Source organism: Stegodyphus dumicola, chromosome 10 (assembly GCF_044657685.1).
Source record: "Stegodyphus dumicola isolate Sdum_Otavi_A_Nest chromosome 10, ASM4465768v1".
In the NCBI taxonomy this organism is placed as follows: domain Eukaryota; kingdom Metazoa; phylum Arthropoda; class Arachnida; order Araneae; family Eresidae; genus Stegodyphus; species Stegodyphus dumicola.
In genome coordinates, this window is record NC_140777.1 from 85,897,525 (window position 1) to 85,918,791 (window position 21,267).

At 34.8% G+C, this 21,267-nt stretch overlaps 1 protein-coding gene across 1 annotated transcript in view; it reads left to right on the forward strand.

The window, feature by feature from the left end:
* The window catches only part of LOC118182253 (glypican-5-like), a 435,867-nt gene that overhangs the window by 169,896 nt on the left and 244,704 nt on the right, over nt 1–21,267 (forward strand). Inside the window, exon 3 of the mRNA XM_085825208.1 lies at nt 7,661–8,355. Within this exon, the coding sequence (XP_085681334.1) occupies nt 7,661–8,355 (695 nt within the window). The remainder of the gene's footprint in view (nt 1–7,660; nt 8,356–21,267) is intronic.

A 21,267-nucleotide genomic window follows, 5' to 3' on the forward strand; every position in this document is an offset into this window, starting at 1 on the left:
ATACGCTACTGCTCCAGAACTCTTGATTTTTTTTGAATAGTTGAATGAAGGCACATTTTGAATCATTGTACTAAACTTTTCACTTGATTTCGTTTTCAGGATAGACATTTGCTTTATCTGGAATATTAACGATGAAAAGAAACTTATTTTTTAAACTTGATTTTATTTTCTTGATCCCGATATAATTTGTATGTAAGTCTACTGCCTGTGCATCATGTCTATCGGAAATAATAACGGCTAGAAATTTTTAATCTTCATCAGAAACTTCCCAAAGTGATTTACAACATCGAAATCGCAGCTGTGTGTATAAATCTTTCTTTATAATTATAATGAAAAGTTAATAAATGAATGATAAATACTTCATTTTATTGAGTTTTAACAGTCGGCATTAATATTAATTTTGAAAGATATGAGAAATGCTTTCTTAAGTAATCTTTTCTTCGTATAAATATTTATCTCATCCGACTATTCTGAGAACCGGATATTACCCGCTTACTGCATATTGCAGCTAAAAGCATACTTTCCGGCAATTTCCTAACCTATCGACCAGAAAACCGCGTCCATCCATAACGGACTCATGCACGCATGTATGTGTCAGAGAAAACGTTAGTTTGGTCTTCCTGGCAGCAAATTCCATCACTGTTCTATTCCCTTCTGTAGTAGTCCATCCTCTTCTAGTTACCACCGGTGATTTCTATCCGACGTGTTTTCTGTGTGCACTTGGACAAAGTGTACCTTGGGCACTAGGCCTAGTCCATTCGTGGTTCTGATAAACGACGCCAGAGAGAGTTGGTATCGGAAATCTATCACTCATCTGAGCCACCTGCTTCCAAGGGATATTATCGATCTCAGTTGGGGGCTGATTCTATGTGCTAAGAAATAAGTAAATAATAATGCAAAAAAAAAAGGGGGTTTGTTGTTACAGCCACCGGAAAATATATCAGTTTATTTATTTATTATTAGTTTTTCATCTTTTCGAATGCAGCTTAGTGGAAAGAAAGGCAGTAGTTAATAACTTTTGCAAGCCGGTGTAATTTCCATCCTTTCTACATTTGACACTTTTGTATCGGAGTAGTGTACTTTTGGCCGCCTCTGAGCATTTGTTTGTGCAATGATTTATTTAGTAACTATGTGAACCATGCAAAGCCGGTATCGAAGTCCTGATGCATGTTGCGTAATGTTGTGCTTTTGGTGTGGTTAACCGAGGGTTTTGAGGGTTTTGTTTTTAATTGAACGTAAGTGACATATGATTATGTGGTCTTTGGAAACCGGTTGGAAGTTCATGAAGTACACATAGATAGATTCTCCTTTCTTGACATGTAAATTACTTAAAGTAATGGATGTTCTTCAGTAAAAATTTGTAACTGTGAAGATCAAATATGTTTTTCAATGCTTGCGTAGATTATCGCTGGGTGATCCTCAGTAACTGTGGCATGAGGATCGAGTATGTTTCTTATAGAGTGGACAATAATGAACTTCAGAAAATGTATGTCTCTCTGCTCTGAGGTTTAAGTATATTCTATGCAAAGTATATAAAGATGATCTTTAGTAAAGGTTCGTCACTTCGCCATTAGGGCTGAAACTGTTCCATATTTCGTGGAATTCCCTCATCAGAGAACGAAACTGTTTCTCAGAGACTACACAAACCATTGACGACTTTCTACTGTCAGAATCAGGTATGTTCCTCACAGACTGTACATGTTGATGTTCAATCATTGAAAAACATAGTTGATCTTCTAAACACAGTTTCAAATTTTTACTGAAGAACATCAATTACTTAAGGTAATTTACACATCAAGAAAAAAAGGATTTATGTCTACTTCACGAACTTCCAGGTACTTCTGTAAATGATGATTTCTGAATAAAAGTTCATATTTTTATATAAGAGCACACATGGAATCCTTGCGCGTCTGGCTTTTATCGAATATAAATTTTGTTACCACCTGTCGTTAGATCATATAGATTCAAAAATGAGTCTTAAGAACAATTAGAATGAAGCGCAAATGGAGTGATCATAGTATGAAACTGTTTCTTAAGAAAACGTGTTATAGCAAAAAACGTATATAATTCATTTTTACCTACTTCAACGATTCTCTTGTGAAATAACTGTTGATGCTAGTAGCATGTGATTGAGAATTTTTATTTTTTAAGATATTGTGAGAATATTTATTTATTTAGTATTTAAAGACTTGCCAGTGAATAAAAGTTGTCTTTCTTAATTTTGAATAAAATGCTACAAGATGTTTATTTTTCTCTGTTGAACTCTGTAATAGAAACAGTTACATAAAAGATCATACTCATTACAGTTTAATAAACGAAGAAGTTCGATAGCATTCATATCACTGATTGCCGTGACAATATCAGCTCACAAAATGTAGTAGTAATATAGTTTAATTAATAATCCCTCAGGTATAAAAATTTTATAGGATCTTTTCTTTTGCAGACATTCATGTGCTTTAGTTTGCTTCCGATATGGATCACGTTGTCTATAACCAGACTATGTGTAAAATCTTTACAATTAAATCAGAATTGTGATAGAAAGGAATTGATCTGTGGCTTATTTAAATTTTTTTAATAAATTCTATGGTATTCTTTAAAAAAATATCTGGGAAAACTTTCTGGTCAGTTCTTGGGATTCCGTTATACAAGGCATGATATGTCGAGAGGATGAAAAGGACATGAAACATATTTGTCTGAACTCCCATCTTAGTTCTGTCCAAAGATCTTGTACCCTTTTTCTCTAACACCAACTTCTTGGAAAGATTTTCAGCGTGACAGATTCTACTATTGCAGTCACAAACATTTTTATGTTTAGGTTTAGATTTATGTTATTACGCAAAGCCTCAGGGCTATCTGCCTAAGGGAAGGGATGCCTTCGTGGATGATTTTCCAATGGCAACCGGCTTGTATACACGTTACAGATAAGGAAAACCGCGAAAACGCCCATGCAGCCAGCCCGTTTGTAGGATTCGAACCTCAGACTATCAGTGTTCAGCGACTTTACCACTCGGCCACTGGTGAGCCAAACGTTTTATGTCCTATCCGGTTTTCGAACCTGTACTCAACTGCTTGGGAATCCGTCAGCTTGCGTAAACCATCGTACGGTGAAAAGCAGCTGATTCTGTATTTTAACCATTGCTTTAATACACAGTATACCCTACATGTCGTTTCGTTTCTTATTGTGAAGTATGCATCATCTATCATTTTCATGTGTTATTTTGCTAAATAAGAATGAATTGTGATGTGCTGGTTCTTGAATTTTGTTGGCCTCAATCTAAATTAAAACTGCAAAAATTATTATAATTTTCATACAAGGTCGTAAATTGAATTTATGAAACGATTATTGACGTTTTAGAGGGAGGGAATTTAAATTAATGTTGCTGACATGGGACATATTAAGAGGAAATGAAATTATTGAATTTTGAAAACGGGGGTTTAATATGTGATGAGGGGAAGGGTACTTTATCATAGAACATTTCAAATTACCCTTTTTTTGCTAAACCTGTATTATATTTAAGATCAGTTTGTTTTCTCATAAATAAAATATATCAGTATTTATACCCTAAAAAAAAAATCAAGTGTGTTCAGCTTTGTTCGGAGTAAGCTGCCTTTATCACATCATCAAGATTGTAAAGAGACTTTCCGTAAGTGGCACTTCACTGAAGAGGAAGAAAGAAGCTATAAAACTGCGGACTTGCATCAGGGTGTATTATGATTCTTATGTAACTGAAGTAATGAAATTATGATTAAATACCCTGATAAACAAGAGGCTATTGATAAACTCTTAAGTGAAGAAGAGGAATGATTAATTGGTACTTCATACAGCCTAACTTATAGATTTGTATAATCTAAGACATGTTTGATAGTCGGGAATAATTTTCTAGAGGGAGGTGTGCGAAGGAACTAAATTATTATTCTCTTTTAAATTAAAATGGTGGAATAAATTTTTTTCCCCTTTGCTTCAATTGGAAAAGTATGTTGCTGTACATTTGTTACACGATAAGGCACGTCTTCTACATGACGCTTCAAAGTTGTTAGGCTGCGCATTAAATTGTGATCTGTCTTTAAAAAAGCCATTAAAAAATGAATGGTTCGTGAACAAATGAAGCTGATTTATATACATCCTGAGTTACTGAAACTTTGGAAGTTTATATATATAAGAATAAATTGAATTTAATTAAAAAATTAAATTTAAATACATATTTAATTAAATATTCTTTGCGCCATTGCTGCAAGGAATGAAATTTAATTTAATTTTTAACAAATACGTATAAAAGTAAAAAAGCAAATTTAAATTCTAAAAAAGGAAAAAAGCCAAAATAATTTTAAAAAAAAATGTGCAAATATGTAAAAGATTTAATTCTCGAACTAATCTACAATATCATTTAAATTCAGAAGCATAAGCAAATCAAGTGCAAAATCAATCCATGAAAATAAATTTACTAATTTAATAAATTAAAATTAAATTAAACAATTTTTTTTAAAAAAATGCATATGTGAATGACCGTTGAGTAGGCAGGAGACAGACTTATCAAGGGGAAGTTGCCTCCAAACCTAACTCTCCAATCATTCAATTCGTGTTTCGTCATTCATGCAGGAAAGGGTAAAAGTCAAAACCTAAAGTAATTCCAATAAAGTGGTACCCTTAGAAATTAACATTTAAGAATTAAAGTTCAACAAGGAAAATACTAATGAAGTCTTTTGAGAAACAAGCAAGTAAAGTCAAGAATTAAACTTTTTCTTAAAAAATTAAATTTTTTTAAAAACTAATTTTTTATAAAAAAATAATAATAAAATCTTGAAACCAATGTATTTTAGAAACCCTTGCCTACAGAAACTTCCCCTACACGAATATGCATATCAATAAAAAGAAACTAAAAAAGAATTAGACATAATCCATATAAACCAATAAGAAACAAAAAGAACTAATTCACAATTTTTTTAAAAAACAAATATATATTTAAAAATATAATTTCATATTTAGAAAACACTTAGATACTATATAAAAAATTTAAAAAAAATACTTAAAGCAAGTAAATAGTAAGTTTTAATTCTAACTTATCTACTAATGAGTGTTGGGGTCTGCAAAAGTGTTGTGAAAGAGAAGTAAGTGTTAATTCAGAAGTCAAACAGCAAAAATCCGCGTTATATTTACAAAATTTTCACAGGACTAGTTTCGATGGTTTTACCGAACCACCATCTTGCAAATTTTTCATTTGCGGTTTTGCAGCTGAAGATGGTGGTTCGGTAAAACCATCGAAACTAGTCCTGTGAAAATTTTGTAAATATAACGCTGATTTTTGTTGTTTGACTTCTGAATTAGTATTTATTCGGCGTGTTATTGTGTCTTAATTATAGAAGTAAGTGTGTTCTTCAAATGGAATTACTTTTGGTTTTGACTTTTACCCTTGCCTGCATGAATGACGAAACACGAATTGAATGATTGGAGAGTTAGGTATGGAGGCAACTTCCCCTTGATAAGTCTGTCTACTACCTACTCAACGGTCGTTCACATATGCATTTTTTTTTAAATTGTTTAATTTAATTTTAATTTATTAAATTAGTAAATTTATTTTCATGGATTGATTTTGCACTTGATTTGCTTATGCTTCTGAATTTAAATGATATTGTAGATTAGTTTGAGAATTAAATCTTTTACATATTTGCACATTTTTTTAAAAAAATTATTTTGGTTTTTTTCCGTTTTTAGAATTTAAATTTGCTTTTTTACTTTTATACGTATTTGTTAAAAATTAAATTTAAATTTGTTTAAATATATATATATATATATATATATATATTTGTATCGGTAAGAAGGAGGACTATAAAAGTAAGATTCATGTGTTTTTCAGTAGCTATCTACGATCTTTTGGAGAAACCTGATCCTGAACCTTTAAATATGAGAACGAAATCTCACATTCAAAGGTGTAGGCTGAGATATGTTTAAAAAAAAAAACTGAAATTCTTAACATATGCCTGCCTAGTATCTGAAAAGTGATAGTAGATATAATGATAATCTCTATGCGCTTGAGTATTAAGCTGTTTTTGAGTATAAATTATATCTTTAAAACGTATGGTCACAGATTTCCACCAACCCAATATAATGAATATGCGAACTCTTCTTTCATGTTGTAAGGACGTACAGAATAATATATGCGTAATAGTTCGATCTGCAAGGCATCTTTAAAACGTAATTTCTGGGATTCCATAATAAAAGTAAATTTATAATTACTTATGTTGTAAAGTCATGAGCAAATACATTTTCTTATATTTCAGTACGTTTTATGTATGAAAGTATTGAAAGTTTTTTTGCACAGAAGCAGGATCTATAAAATTTAATTGTGGGATTTTGAGTTGATTCTGTAGTGCTAGAACTTTTTATCTTGGTTTATTCTTAAAATCCTTTCCTAGTGGTGGGTAATAATGAAAAAGTTTACCAAACTTTTAGTCCCTTTAGATTAAATGCATGGCAATTAAAAGGAATCTTTTATCTTCTATTTATCTTCATTCTCTTTCTCTGGCGCGAGTTTTAGTTAATAAGATAATCTTGTTAAATCTTAACTTGGTTTCATGTAAGCTCTTAACCTATTTAAGATTACAGCGGCGAACTTCTAGATAATGTTACATCTAAATTAGCATAATTAATCTTAAGCCGCGCAGTGAGAATGCTGTCCTTATTTGACCTTTCTCAACGTTCAACGAATAGTGTTGCAGTGGTTAACGAGCAAGGTCTCTGTCTTCTAAATAAGCGAATGCTTAGATTCCTTTTTGAAGCCTACATTTTCTCTACCATTTAGTATGCATAAAGGGTTAAAGTTTTGTAGATTCTGGTTTGCGTTGATTTATTCTCTTTGAAGTTTTAAACCATAAAAACTTTAAACACAATAAAAAAACTCTTTTAAGTTCCAGTTTTAAATTATTAAGTTAATTTTGCGGGCGGATTTTCGTGTTTCATGCAGTCAATTTATTCAATTATATTCGTGTATTATACAGTCAATTTAAAGTATTTCAAGTCGCCTTATTAATAAAGGGGGGCACATTAGCGACTATATATCCTTTGGTCTGTCTGCAGAGAAATAGCATTTTAAGTATTGGGATCATATAAGCTTGTGGATAAAAGTGGCCTAAATAAAGCATTCTTTTAATTATACTTCCAAAAGGAGAAAAGTCATGTAATGTAAGATCCGTTGATACAGAAGGCCAATATAGCTTCTGAACCAACCAATCTTTACAACTTCATTAAATAGTATCACACAGTTTGTTCTTAAACCTCCTTTCTCGATATGATACCACATTTGTATCCGTCTTATACCACATCTGAATGAATATCTTTAGCAAATGATGGATTAATATGATAACAGTAATGAAGTGGTATTTGATGGGATTGTGCATTGAAATCGTAGAAACGCAATTGCATTGAAATCGTAGAAAAGCAACATCAAAAGATGTACTATGCGGCGCCATTTTCTCAAAGAACTGTTTTTTGCAAAGCCACAGTAATAATCGCACTTTTTTCTTATTAGCATTCTAATATCAAACTTATCTTTTTGATGTGATTATGTCATATAAATGTACGTTAATAAAGTATACTGAGGTATCACTGTATTTTGAGTCGAGACTTATTAACAACGTTTTTAATGTATCATTTTTTATTTTTCAGAAAACTTTCTGGAGATGATCCACGTATCTCAGAATAATACGAACGTATTGTTCTCAGAAGTTTACAAAAAGATGGACGGTTTTGCCCGTGTGCCTGTATCCCAACTGTATACAGACCTGTCTTCCTATATTTCTGGACAGTCATTAGAACTCGAAGCCCGCGTGACTGCCTTTTTTGACTTGCTCTTCCCACTCGTTTATCATCATTCCATAAACCCGAAGCTGAAAGACTTCAGTGAAGACTATAAAGAATGTTTGCGTCAGACCCAGCAAGAAATCCGACCATTCGGAGATATCGCTGATCGAGTAACTCTTCATGTGACAAGGTCTTTCAGTGTTGCCCGGACTTTGTTGGAAGCTTTGCAAGCTGGCGTCGAAGTCATAGCTGCTACGGACCACATGCATTTTAGGCCGGACTGCAACGCCGGCCTTACAAAACTGGTGTACTGTTCTCAATGTGCGGGTTACGCTAAGGCGAAACCTTGCAGTGGTTATTGCTTGAATGTTGTAAGGGGCTGTCTAGCTCATGTTGCGGAACTGGATCAACCGTGGAGTGATTACATTAGTGGACTAGAAAGACTGACTTCAGGCCTTGTCGGTTCTTATAACATTGAAGAAGTCCTAAGCGTTTTGGATACTAAAATTTCTGAAGCAATCATGTATGCTATGGAGAATGGGCCTGAACTTTCCAAGAAGGTAAGCATTAATTTACTGATAATGTTTTTCTTTCAGCTTCGGACTCTTCAGAATAACGTTTAATGGAAAATTTTATAGAAAGAATCCAATCGGTACAGGATCCCAAAAGTTGCTTCTTTCTGTAATGAAAAATTTGGAAATTTTGTGCATAAATATTATCGTAAGTTTTGGTTGACTTTATGGCCTGTGTCATTGCCGGTTTCTGTCTGTCATTCATTCAAGTAAAGATGCTAGTTTTGTTACGTTTTTCATAAATGTTTAAGGCTTTATACCTTGGCTAACAAAAGTTTGTATCAGTGATACCGATTATTCCAGTGGCAACATGCTGATAGATATCGATTTGAAAGAAGTAATCCAAGCTAGCAACTGTAACCCGTCTTAGACTCCGTTTCTGTTCTCAGGCGTTAGTTTTTATATGAGAGTCTACAGATTGCAGTGAAAAGGAAAGAAAGCATTTGAGGCACTTTTTTCCCTTAAGTTTTTGTTTCATGTCATCTTTTTGTTTTATGATTGATGAGCTCAGACTAAAAATGCACACTGAATAGCAATCTTCGAAACGAATTAAAGATTTTTCGAAGTGGGTTAATTATTTGAAAATAAAACTAAAGGGATGTGTTAAGACTCTTATAATAACGACATTTTCTTTGTTTAAGGAAAATGAAAAATTAAAATTTATCGCATAAAAAAAGTAAGTTGCCGCCCATTAAGTGCCTCCACAGTAAAATAGCCGCCACTTCTGGTCTTAGAAGTCGTCAGTGTTGAATAAGGAAGCGCCCACCATTGGATTAAAATAATAATAATAATTTTAATAATAATAATAATAATAAAATATTTTGTCAATAATAGTATGATTTTTTTAAAATTGTATTCTTTTAAAATTTTCTCTTTTTTTCCTTTTTACCTGATAGAATTATGGTCAGCGTACTGAGTTTAGCTAAAAATGCTATATATCAATTTTCAGCGTAATTGTTGAAATTTCCTTTGAAATGTAAATCAGTATAAATGTTTAGTATGTTATCAGTTATGATTGACAGCATGTTTTTCTTAAAATGCACTATTGTACTTGCTATCTTTTGATACGGACGGTGGAAGAGCTGTTCATCATACATTTTCTTTATGTCATCCAGTATACATTATTTCCATCATCGTTTATATATGGTATGTAAGGAAGAAATAATGAATCGCCAAGAGATCATGAATGAGTTAATATAACTGGGATCTCAAATGAATTAGGAGATCATTAGCGTCAATTTATATGAATATTCGTAGATAAATATATTCTATTAATGCTTTCAGGATTCTGTTGCGTGATATCCATTACCTAAATAATTATAATAATATGTAGTTCATCTATGAATATTATGTGGTGCATTTGTGTTCTTTTGTAAAAGTATATATCCTGTAACTTTTCTTAACACAATACAGGCATTTGGCTGCCACTGATTTGAAAGCTGTAATTCTGCGTGCACCTTTGAGTGATTCATTTCCTTCCTTTTGCTGTCAACTTGCACCTTTTCTACCTGCGTCGCCATCAAAGACTCATAGGTCGTAACCCCTCAGAAAAGCATAGGTCAACTCAGTTACTTGCAACTTCAGATGGGCCTATAAAAGCGTACAAGTAGGCGTTTTACGACGGAACTTGAAGTGGGCGTTCTGTGGGCGTCACGTTAATGTTCATTTTATAACTTCTGGCGTTAACTAGAAACCTTTTAAGGTGAATGAAGCTTTATACATAATGGAAACGAAAGAGGGCTATCATAATAGCTCTATGACAGATCTAAATTGAACTCTTGAAAGGAAAGCGTTTCGCGACTTGAGGCGGATGGGTGTAGATTTGTTATGTGACGTGTTAACTTCTAATGTTCTGTTGCACCTGTTAGTATTTGTATCTTACTATAACAGAAGTTGTATATCTTACTATCTCACGACAGAAGAAGTTTAAAACTGAATTTATTAAAAATGACTGTGCGCGTCGTTTTGTGCTTCTAAGTTTGAGGATTCACAGTTCTAGTAGTAAGAAGTTACGCTTAATTTATACGCACAATAAATTTTGCTTTGAAACAGTTGGAATTTCTGAATTTACTAATGAGAAACAGAGTATTAAATTTCAATATTCAGAATTATTGGTGATATATGATCTGCAGATTATAGAATTGTGTTTGCTTGTACAGTAAGACCCCGCTTAACGCGGGGGATACGTTCCATCAAAGTAGAGCGTAATGCGAAACAGCGCTAAACGAGGCTATCTTTACATGTAAATATTGGGGTTAGGGGAAGATGGCTAGGAAATTGGTTAGGTATTAAATTTAAAAAGTATGTTTTTTTAATAAAAATAAAACCAAACATTTATTTCTTAAAGCCCAAATTAATACCACATTATTATTTCTTGCAAAAATAAAAACAAAATATAAATAACAAAACGAACATTCTTAAAACAAATAAAATTCTCAGTCAGTCATATTTAGTTAGCCTTCCGCGTTTTCAGTGTTCTGCCTTTTTGTGACAAAAGCATCTAATGTTGTTTACCTTTTTCTTTTGCGTTGTTCTCTTAAAAGTTCTTCATAAACGGATAGAGCATCTCTAACACCACGCCTTACTTTTGAGCTCCTGTCAAAATTCGGATCATTTTCAATGAATTGATCCATTATTTCAGTTATGGTAGACAAACTCCTTTTTACAAACGCCATCGAAAGTTCTTTTTGCTCTTCTTCTGAATCACTGCTGTCAACATTTTTGTTTTCTTCTTATTCAGTTAATTCCTTGAGCTCATCATTAGAAAGACTAGCCGCTGCTTCTTGAATTATTTCTTCGACATCTTCCACATTTACCCCTTCAAAATATGTCTGTACAATACCGCACCAAACAAGAAATACAAGTACACTCTTTCGGATATGTATTTGAAACCTATCGCTGCATAATATTTCGGTGAATTCCCGTATGCTGCGAGCGATTTCGTGGATTCCCCGGGTTGAAATAAAAGAGCGCTAAACCGAAACAGCGCTAAACGAAACATCGTTAAGCGGGGTCTTACTGTATTTAGAATTTTGGCTGCTTATTGACATGCTTTATCTATCTTCGATGCAACCTAAAGTGAAATGTTATAAAGATTTCTGTTGAAGCTTGAGGTGCGAGAAGTCTATCAATTATTAGATTGCTTGAAAAGTCGGGATGAATATTTTTCTTTGTTCTTGAAAAGTCTTTTATTTGTATACAGAAGAATGATCAGTCAGTAGTATTGCCTGTTTTGTTCGATAACTTTTTGATTTCTTTTAATGAGCTCCGTATTTTCTCGTTCAGAAACGAACTTAGCTTAGTGAGCGAAACGCTCAGCAAGATGCTGATTTACGGCCTCATCTGAAATTGAATGTTATACCAAGAAAGAAATTTTGACGAGAGCGAAACAAGTCTGACGGCACAAGATCAGGCGAGTATGATATGCATAGCAACACTTATCATCCATCCAAACTCCTATCATTTTTGTCAGATGATCAAACTTGTGTATGGTCTCGTATTATCGGGATAGAATGAGTTGCAATATGATTATTATGGACTCGGAAAGTTTCTGTAAGACGGATTCGTTGAAAATGTCCAGTTGGTGATAGCACACAGTTTTGTTGGCTCATTGGTCGCTTGGAAATAAAACCACACACAAGTTTGATCGCTGAACCAATAATTGTTATTAAAAATATGTTCTTCATTTAATGCTTTTTGTGAGAGAAAAAATAGAAGATGGTTATCGAGACTGTAATCAAATACACTTTTGTTTCAATATTGTTCAGACGCTGTGATGTATCTTCTCAATCTATTTTCTAACTCAAATAATCCAACAGTTCGAGAATCGAAGAGAGCTAAAAGTTATTTAACAAAACGGGCAATATACTATTGACTGATCATTGTTCTTTATATAAATGAAGGACCTTTGAAGAATACCGAAAAAATGCGTCATGACTTTTGAGACAACGAAATACTTTTATCAAAGAAATTTGTGGATAATGGCCTTTCCTTCACAAATAGCCGAAGCGGTCACATTTAAAATCCTTCTGTTCAGGAAACCTTATTCGTGAATCGAACTTGTTGTTGACTCTTAAATTAATTATTCTTTGCACTGATAAGCTTTCGAATTTGCATTTGTATGAATGGCATGTCTGCTTTGATGTGGTTATCAAAAGTCATTAACTGTGTCGATTCTGTTTAAAATCCCAATTTACGTTAGAAAATTACATAGATTATCCTGTGAAGACGAAACTGAGCCATATGCGATGCTAAATAGAGGTTAAGTTTAAGGCGTGTCAGACTGTGTACAAATGCTTGAGACCACGAAGTTGATAATATTTCAATCAACTCGGCTGGGAGAGAAACTTTTTATATTACTCTAGAGTCTAGACCAAAAGTCCCCCCCCCCCAAATCATCATCAGTTCAAAAAGATTTGAACTGTGAATTCCTGTGCTTCTTTCTCTCTTTCCTCAAAATTCGTTCATGAAAATTTACATTTAAATTAAAAACTTTTATCACGCCTATGAATTATAGACAGTTTTTTCACAAAACTCGTGCTTCCAGAACTAATTCAATGGGAGGTTTCTATCCGTAAATTTTTAGGATGATGAAAGAGGTGTGTGTCTTGTGGTCTCGAATCAGAGATTGTGTATTTCTTGTAGGTCCCAAGTATCAGAAGGTAGATCACAGTACAGTCCTTTGCGTTCTACGGGTTTGTGGATTTGGAGTGATTGATGAAGAATTTACGTATATGGAGAATACATTTGATTGTTATATGAAGAATACATTTGATTGTTACGTGAAGAATACATTTCATGAAGAATCAAAACACAATTTATTTGTCAGTATTACACAGGACAGTTCCAAAGACGCGTTACAGTCGTCCAAGAACTACGACAGACACATTTGAAAGAATCAGCAACACGGCCTTCAGGCTATAACGGTGAAGACAACTTCACGGCAAAGCACTAAAGTATAGCTCCCGACTCAGCCTATCGCTCTCGAGCTAATCTTTGAACTCAAGACACTACTAGTGAATCAACATACTCTGCTCACTTCTACTTATGCAGCAAGGGTATATATATATATAGTTTTTGATCTGCTTTCGAGAACATTCTCGGGAAAACCGGCAAGAATTCATTCTAGAATGTTCTCGCTTCGTCTATGGCTTATCGCTAAATGTCGCCAAATGGCCGATTTTGCGCCAAGTCTGGGAACCATGCCTTTCTTGCCTCTTTCTGGTAACCCTAAACTTGCTTTGCTATCATTTTACCACAACTGCGCATTTCATAACAATCTGTAAAATTCTTTAAAAGAAAGATTCCCCACAAAGTTTCGTTTAAATGAAGTGTTCGGAGAGTTTATTCGCTCTTATAGTTAGTTGTTTGAAGATCTAAAAATTAAAAGCTGCATCTAATACCAAATTGCTGAAATGGTTTCCGAATCTTATAAAATCCTTACGAATTTTTATTTAAGTAACAAATACTGAATTCTATAGGAAACAAATTAATTTTCTTGTTGATAAAGTAACAATGAATTTAATTCAATTGACATATAGATGTTAAAAGTACGATGTAATGGACGATATGCATTTATTGCAGAAACTGGGAATTACGAACTCTGCATCTCAGGATATCCGCATTTATTGGCTCTTTACATAAGTCATAATACGAAGCGGAAAGTGTAGGAATTTGCTGCAAATTTTATTTATATATGGCGTCAATAAATAAAGGAAAATCTTCTTCCTTTGATATGCTATGTGCCTGAAAAATATTTCTACGCAAATAGAGGATCTAGTCGCTTACGAAACCTAATTTAAGGTGATATAGATTTATGCTTCCGCGAACGTGCCTTACTTTCGACGGCTTACGGGAAATGTATCAAGAAATATTTATTCAGCAAGTTTTCGGGGGATATAAAAATGCCTGGCTCGCTCTGCGAAAATTATTTACGCATGCATGTTTGTTGGTGTGAATGCATGTGTATACCTTTCCTTTTCTCTTTTTATCGTTTCCATACAAATTTTCATCTTGCTTCTGGAAAGAGGGATTTCTCTGTCTCTTTTTTTCTCAGGGTGCGTCTTATAAGGTGCGCGTTTTTCAACTTCTCTTGGAAAAATAGGATATTTTCCATATTTGATTTTGAATATGTTAGTTTGCGTATGGGTATTTTTATATGTTATAAGTTAGAGTTGCTTAATAATAATAATCTCAATGGTCTCAAAAATGCTGTAGTTAGCATTATTTCAAGCCTAAATGAGGGTATTGGTTTCGGAATGGGATATTTCGTCGTCCACTATAAACGATTGTATCACTTTCCAAATTGTAGCCATCAAATATTATCCCCCTGTATTATTTTTAAAGAAATGAAGAAGAATCTGTATGTATGTATGAATGTTCCTATCACAGTGAAAAAATGGCGGTACCTACAGCCATCCAATTTTGTGTAACGTTTCCTGAACATGAGCACTCGGAAGCCTGAATTTCGAATTTATTATTTATTTCATGTTTTGTGAAACTCGAATTTTAGATTAACAAAATGATTTGAAAGCGAGCAGTGGCAACACTGTTCAAAATAAAACATTTTCATCTCTAGGCTCGCGAGGTTGTTGCCATTCGAAAATATGTAGATCTTTCAGTTTTAATTAGTAAACTCGCTTCTATAAAAGCGATGTGTTGCCGCGGCCGGAAATAAAATATTTTTATCTTCCAGCATATTGCCGTTCACTAAAGCCTAGGATATTTATAAATTTAATCTGAAAGGTTATTGAGTAACAAACTAAGCGGTTTAAATCAATAAACACTGTTCTAAAGAATATTTTTTATACTTTTTAATGTGATTGATTTAAATAAACATGTATTAAAATCATGAGAAGTGTAATTAAAATTATTCCCATATTTTTATGAAGGTACACTGCGCCAAGAGTAAAATATTTTAGCGACTAGTTTTTAAAGAAATAATATAGCGAATAACTCAGCCGGGGGATAGGAATTAATGAGTTTGTTGGAAGTATGAATTGATTGCAACTTTCAGTAATATCCACACGCGGAGTAAGGGTTTGGATGCTTTCGTAATGCTATAAAATATGAAAACTCTCAAGCTACAATAGTGCACAAATATTTTAAAATTTAGCTGTCTTTTTAATATATAACTTAACTAACATAACAATAAAAAATTAAAACCCATGTAAGAGTATAATAAATCACTTTTTTACTTCTTTGTACGAAGTAAAAAGGAAGTATTGTAATCGCGAAAAGTTTCAGGCAGCATATTTCAACGAAAATATCCATTTTGACCGCTATCGAATGCAATTCAACGATGTTTTTGCGTGATATCTGACGTAAGGACAGAATAAAAGACTCTTTTCCTTCAAAAAAATTATAAAACTGCTTTAAAATTAATTCTGAAGAGAATTTTTCGTGGCGTCTGTACGAACGTATGTACGTACGTGTCTCGCATAACTCAAAAACGAGTAGCCTCAGAACGTTGAAATTTTGTATATAGGACTGCTATAACATGTAGATGTGCACCTCGTATTTTAGTTGCAATCGGCATCACCAAACGTATATAAATATATTTATATATATATCCACTCTATTACCCGGCTCAGTGATCTCAGTTTCTTTACTCTTATATGTTTGTAAATTGTACATTTTTTTCTTTAAAAATTATTAAATTATATTGTTTTTATCTTCCGGTTAAGGATTTTATGCCTTTAGTAAATCTGAGTGCAATATTTTTAGAATTATCAGCAATTTTAAAGTTGTTTAATTGCCGCCAAGTCTGTTTTAATGGCGGCCATTGATGTTCACATTTGAAACAGGAGACTAGTGGATTTGTTGCCAATCTAGAGAAACTTAGCTTCGCAGTAGTATTTATTGCATTGTTGAATTAAATATATTAAGTGTAGCTCCTGTGCTTAATTCAGAGTTTTATAAGTTAATTAATTAAAACTTCCCCTTCAACCGGGTAACGAAAACGCGCGCTTATCGCGGAGGCCGGCAGTGTCTTCCGCGAGCGTCTCTCAAGGGCCGGGGGCTTTGCTACTAAGCCTAAATCCATGAAATTTCCGAAGTATCAACGCATTGTTTAATAATGCTCTATAGAGTATTTAAACGGCTTATGCTTTATAAATATTTATATATATATACTTTAATTACCTTATTTCTTGTTTAAATGCATATTTTACACATTTTATTTTAATTACTCACCATTTTATGACTTTTAACATTATACATCTGAAAACTAAATATATTGCTTAAAATTCTCTTTTCCTATGAAAAATTTTAAAACAGGGATCTACACACAGTCCTACGTTACATTCCTTGAACTCGTAATAACTCATTTGCCGTTTTGGAGGATTTTTCCGGGAATGTGAACAAACGAAGCATCGTCGTCTCATTTTCTTATTAGTCTCTTCTGAACAAAGTTTTGGAAAATGTCTTTCAGTCAATCTTTCAGAATCAATATCAGAATTTCAGAATCAATATCTGAAATATTTTGCATCATTTTTGCTATTTCATGCTCTGTTAAACATTTTCGACGCTTCGACATTGAAACGGTAAATACAGAAAGGATTCACGTCTAACAAGATCTAATTATTTTCTAAAAACTGAGCTGTAAACCGAAATACTCAACGCTTTAGCGCATATAAAACTTCTACTTACAATAAACAACTACCACGTGCGAATAAAGTGCGATTTAAAGAGACGTCATAAATCACGCCATTCGGAAACATTTAGTTCCCCGTTTGTTTATATAATCAAAAACACGTGTATGTGAGTCATGCTTCTCTCATTTCGAGTAGAAAGTCTACTGTACATGTATCTGAAACCATATGGACATACAGTGCCATCTTGTGGCAGAAATTATAGTTTGAAAAACGTTCCAAGGTAGTGGCACAAATATGTGACATTCGGTAGAAAATGCAACAATGCTCTGGCACGTCTGCGTGTCGGCCGGTAGATAAGTGTGTTCGTTGCTGGCACGTAGACGTGACAGTCGGCGCGAAGGGGTTAATGTATCAGCCAGAACAGATGCTTTTAGGTATTTTTTTAAAGATTTAATTATTTATGAATTTTTCTTAACTAAAAAATAGTCAGACCTCTCATTGGAAACGCTTCTTTAAATCATGTTGTGTTTTCTACACCACTGTTTTATTTTAAATCACTATTGTATTGCTTGCTGTCCTTTAATCAGCACAGCGTTGCAGTTTGTAATTTTCCAACATTTTTGGTGAGGAAAATTCCACTTTTCATATCATCGGAAAGAAAATATATTACGTAGCTGAAGTAGGACTAAGTCTTTTTGACAGCAACAATTATTTTGCCGTTTATAAATATCTTGCAATTTTTGGAATTACGTTTACGAATCGGAAGACGTAATATGAAATATGTCTTCACTTCTCTGGAATAAATCAGCGAGTTTTTTGAGCATTTCCCTTCCCCCCGAATTTTATATGTTTATTTACGCAGGATCACGTAAAAAAATTTTGAAACTCTTCCAGGTTTGAAGAGGAACGAGAGTGACGCAGATGAAAAAATAAACACAAATCGACTAGGTTAAGGCTGCTACTGGAAGTAGATTTTTCGCTTTCTTCGCACGTTTTTATATTTAGGATTTTACGCTGGTAAAACATGGCAAAAAGATGTTTCTTTCTACTGACTGAACATCAGAATATGTTCGCTGAGATGATCCTATAACGAAGGTTGGTCAACTTAAAAGTTATTACACTGTAGTGTAAATATATCACAGTTCCGTAGTAATTCGCTCTTAGACCGATGATATTCTGAAGAATTTTTTTCGACAGTGGTAAAATTGGGAGGTGGTCATATCAAACAACTAATTTATATACTCTGTTCAAAACAGTTAGGGTGTATTTTGAGTTCGGTATGAAGTAACCATATAATCGACAGCTTTTTTTAACAAAAAGAAAACAAAAGAGGTTAAAAAGGAAAATTATAATGTTTACATAGTTGGGAATATGCAAATTTTATCTGTGACGTCAAATGCTATGCGTTTTTGATAAAGAATAAAAAGCGACCTGCAGCATTCCTTTTTGATTGACAAGGAAAACAATTGACACGCGTTGAATGTTTTGTAACAGTGAATATGACTTCGCTGAGTCGGTAGCCTGGAGGGTTATTGGTTGTTTAGAGGCGGGTCAAACTCAGTAACAGAAGCGTAACTCTTCCAAACCGATTCAACCATATTAGTTTGTATACTCGCAGACCTATGGTTTCTATTTCCTTGACAGAGGAAGATCGTGCTTCTTGCAGAAGGCGGATCGGGACGAGAAGAGGGACGTGATGAGTCCCGCTTTGGCGTACAACCTGACAAATCATCATATTCTACGTCACCTCGCTAAGATCATATTCTTGCTGGCTTCTTGCAGAAGGCGGATCGGGACGAGAAGAGGGACGTGATGAGTCCCGCTTTGGCGTACAACCTGACAAATCATCATATTCTACGTCACCTCGCTAAGATCATATTCTTGCTGGCTTCTTGCAGAAGGCGGATCGGGACGAGAAGAGGGACGTGATGAGTCCCGCTTTGGCGTACAACCTGACAAATCATCATATTCTACGTCACCTCGCTAAGATCATATTCTTGCTGGCTTCTTGCAGAAGGCGGATCGGGACGAGAAGAGGGACGTGACGAGTCCCGCTTTGGCGTACAACCTGACAAATCATCATATTCTACGTCACCTCGCTAAGATCATATTCTTGCTGGCTTCTTGCAGAAGGCGGATCGGGACGAGAAGAGGGACGTGACGCTTTGGCCCGCTTTGGCGTACAACCTGACAAATAGGCGGATTCTCATCTGGAGAGAACCTGGTACATGGAATACTCCTATATTTGTGCATGAAAGTGACCGATCTGGTGAGTTGGAGTGATAATCTGGGCCGGTATTTCCGTCAATGGCCGCATCGACCTGCACATTATCAGGATTGGAGCACTAACGGCTTAGCGAAATAAGGATGAGATCCTCGGACCTATTGTGGTCCTTTACGCTGCAGCAATCGGTGATGAATTCTTTTTCATGGAGGGTAACGCCAGGCCACATCATGTTCAGCTTGTGGACAATTTACTTCCCGTCGAAGGAATCCTTCGAATGGATTAGCCAGCAGGTTCCAAAAGTATGAACCCAATAGAACAGTTTGGGACATTCTAGGAAGAAGGGACTCTAGTTGCTTTCACCCCCAGAAACAATTCAGCAGTTCGAAAGTTCTTTTCTACAGGAGTTGGAGAAAATACCTCAGTCCCTCACTAATACCGGTCAGAGTAAACCATATCCCTTATTGAAACTCATTTGTATCTGGCGAATCACATTTTTGTTTGTATGATCGTGTATTTTTTGTTTACCGAGGAATATCATCAAAAAATTGAATTATTCCTTGTCCGTTGCCTTTTTTTTTTCTTTTCTCATACCTTACAACGCCTATACAACATATATCAGTCAACAAAACATTATGAGGTATTTCTCCAGCCTTCGTAGTGTAGTGCGCAGCACGCTGGGCGCGTATTCCAGAAATCCGTGGTTCGATTCCCGGCAAGGGCGTTGCTCATTTTTCATCTTTCCAGCTTTCAAAAAATACCAAATGTCTCTACAGTGGCGCTCGAACTAAAAGGTGGGGAAGGATGATTCTTCACCACTAGGATTGTACGGCATGGGCGTATTCTAAATATGCGGCGAGCCGAAAGTACTCTTGAGAGGTTGGTGGCAGGGAAGAGGGATGGGAGGCTCTCGGACTCGTCCACCCGGGGTGTTTTTTCTCAAAATTTGGGGAGGGGGGTCGATAATGAGATAAAGTCGAGTAAATACCTAAATGGTGTTCTTGCCAACGATTGGCGCATTTTGACTCCTTGCCACGATGAACGTCGTGGGTTTGTGCTGACCGTTGTCGGACAAAGTGAGATTGGTAGCAACGACTTTTGAAAGAAAGCTTTTGTTGTATTTCTAGGAGGGACGTGTTTCGCGGGAAAAGTCCCTCCTCCCACATATGTAGAAGAAGATAGAGATTTTGAACAACGAGCATCTCTCAAATTAAATCAATTTTATCTGAGTACTTATTTACATTTGTTATTATAGATAGAGAGGGGAAACTGTCAAATTAAAAATGTTATTTTAGAGATTATCACGAATTAAAATTTTGAATTTTATTTTACACATTTATCTTACATACGTATAGTATATGCGTTAAAATTTATTGCGTTATGAATGAAATTTAACATCTTTAATCTTCATGCGTATATACCGTGCTTACTCGCGTGTTAGGCCCACCAGCGGCCGAGCGGTCGCTGAACGGTCGCTGAATTAAAGTCGCTGAACACTGGTAGTTCGGTCCGAGGTTCGAATCCCGCGAACGGGCTGGCTGCATGGGCGTTTTCGTGGTTTTCCCCATGTGTAACGTGTATACGAGCCAGTTTCCCTTAGAAAGTCCTCCACGAAGGCATCCCTCCCCTTAGGCAGATAGCCCTAGTGTGCTTTGCCATAATTAAATACACCATACTCGCGTGTTAGTCGCATTTTTTTGCCAATTTTTCATTGTGAAAGTTTAGGTGCAACTATTGTGCGGGAAAATCTATTACACACTACTGTACACTTTTGACGATTTTCTTCTGCTTCAAAACGGGGGTTCGACTATTAGCACGGTATTATTCTCATCACAGTTATAAAAGTAAATGATCTTGCTAAGAGAGAACCTTTGAAGAAAGGGATGGGGAATCCTCCGCTGAAATCTGGATGGACACAATCTACTTCCTTCTGAAACTAAGCCTTCAACAATATTCGTCCTAGCTTCGATGAAATTGAATCGTTCATTTAATTTTGAGGCCGCCATAGTTTTTTTTGTCTGCGTCCTTTAAAGTTACATAAATGTGATGGGCTCAGTAAAGCATAAAAATGAATAAGAATCA